The sequence below is a fragment of the Anneissia japonica genome, unplaced genomic scaffold (genome assembly GCF_011630105.1).
Source record: "Anneissia japonica isolate Jap-2015-1 unplaced genomic scaffold, ASM1163010v1 scaffold61883_len2558_cov159, whole genome shotgun sequence".
In the NCBI taxonomy this organism is placed as follows: Eukaryota; Metazoa; Echinodermata; class Crinoidea; order Comatulida; family Comatulidae; genus Anneissia; species Anneissia japonica.
Window position 1 is genome coordinate 360 of NW_022704416.1, and position 2,199 is coordinate 2,558.

At 37.8% G+C, this 2,199-nt stretch overlaps 1 protein-coding gene across 1 annotated transcript; it reads left to right on the forward strand.

The window, feature by feature from the left end:
• Positions 1-712: 712 nt before the first annotated feature.
• LOC117104745 (bromodomain and WD repeat-containing protein 3-like) lies at positions 713-2,195 on the forward strand (the record flags this gene model as incomplete). The annotated part of the gene is made up of 4 exons (XM_033245606.1): positions 713-914; positions 1,075-1,136; positions 1,354-1,627; positions 2,150-2,195. Coding segments are annotated over exons 1-4 (567 nt in total), but the record flags the coding sequence as incomplete, so codon positions are not given.
• Positions 2,196-2,199: the final 4 nt, after the last annotated feature.

The window sequence follows — 2,199 nt, forward strand, 5'->3', positions numbered from 1 at the left end:
TCTCTGTCTTACCAATCCACCACTTGTGTGTAATTTATTAATGAATTGATAAAAATTGTATTTTATTGCACTTTTTCCAGAGTAAGGCTTTTCAAGTGAAACTGATCGGGCACTCTCATAGTACAGTACTGTACAAACAAATAATTAAAGATATGTTGAGTAGTTGTATTTAAATGAGAGAATTATTTGAGTAAATCAATTTATATTATTAGTCACATTTGTTGTTAAATTTGTTAATAACTTTTCTTTTTATAATTTGATGTAAATAATATGTCGCTCTTATATAGCGCTTCATGCACAATGCCTCTAAGCGCCTCACATTACTACCTCGGCCGTTGGATCAAACACATATCGAACACATACTCATCTCCCTGGGGAGAATTCTATAATATTGCAGCTAGTAATCAGCGCAGTTGTGTTCGAACCTACCAGGTACCCACTTGTACTCCTGGGTGGAGAGAGGCAACCGTTGTAGATAAAGTGCCTTGCCCAAGGACACAAGCGATTTGCACAGCGAGAGTTTCGAACCCCCGACCTCGAGGTTGGGAGTCCAAGCCACAACCGATGCGTCAACCACTTCTAATGTAAAGCGCATAGAGGCACTGTGCAATAGGGGACTGCGCAATATAATAATTGTCAATTTATATAGCGCATAATGTAAAATACTGCTATGCAATATGCGCTATATATAAATGTAATTAATATTATTATTATTATAGGTACCACGATATGGCAGATGTTATCGACTTTCTTGTGCTGCGTCAACATTACGACATTTCAATGCAGCGTGATTGGAAGGCGGGTGACCGGTTCCGCGCAATGATTGATGATGCATGGTGGCTTGGAACGATTGCATCCCAAGAACCATTTCAAGAAGACTATCCAGACAGCATGTTTCAGTGTTTTAATGTGAAGTACGTCATTATTTTCATATCAACAAACAGTGTTTGATAACATTTAAAATTTTGTATCACTCACAGACTAAAATTGTAATTATAGTAGATACCTAATCACTCTTGTACAGTTCACACCATTGTTCATAAAATCTAATAATTTGTTTTTTTTGTTCATTAGTTGGGATAATGGAGAAAAAGAAAAGATGAGTCCATGGGATCTGGAACCTTTGGATGAAGACAGTAAGTTTATAAATCATTGTATTAGTTTCACTCGAACATGTGTATGGTAAAGGTAAAAGGATATAAACAAACAAGCAAAGCCTATTATGTATTCTGTGTTCAGTTATTACCTTTCACATAGACATGCACAGTATTCGTTTGAATTGCAATTCTATTTGTTTAGATTTAACCTCAACAATAGCATATTAATAGTTGGTTATCATTCCTTACTCCACAGACATCCCTGAAGAAGTTGGTGGCAGTGTCCCATTGAACGATGAAGAACTCCGCCAGATGTTGTACTCTCCAGAAAATGGAGAGTGGGGCAAGAGAGACCAGGACACCGAATGTGATAGAATCATAGCTGGGATAGATCAAGTGTTACTCCTTAGCGAGGCAGAACCTTTTAGTACGCCCGTGGATTTGGATCAATACCCGGCTTACGCTTACGTTGTTCCATATCCAACGGACTTAAATAGCATCATGTCAAGATTGGAGAAAAGGTTCTACAGGTAATTAAAAAAAATTTAGTTACTTTGAATTGTATGTCAGTCAGTAACAGTCAGTGGCATATCTAAGATATTGGGGGTAGGGGTGGCTGATGGGGTGCAAAGGTGAAGTGGGAAACTTGTTGATTAAGTGAGGGGTACTAACTCGCAAAATAGGGTGATATGTGGTGATTTATAACTACTTGAGCATAATTTTTTTGCTTAAAATATTTTTAGTGGGGGTTGACTGGCTGCAAGCTTTTTTGAGGGTGTACGCACCCCCCCCCTCCATGCACCTCCCTAGATACACCACTGGCAGTAGATTCCTCTTGGAATTATAGAATTGGCAAAGGTAATTGAGAATACAGTAGTTAAAACCCATGTATATTTAGTGGCACCCTGCATATCAAACTAAGAAACTTGTCTAGGAATATTTTGTGTATCCTGCAGACAACATCTAGAAACCCCTCTCAGATAAATTGTTGTATCCAGTAAACTAGTTATACAAAACCAGGATTTGACCTTTCTTACTCTTTATTTCTTCAGGAGAATATCAGCATTGATTTGGGAGTTACGACTTGTAGAACAAAATGCAA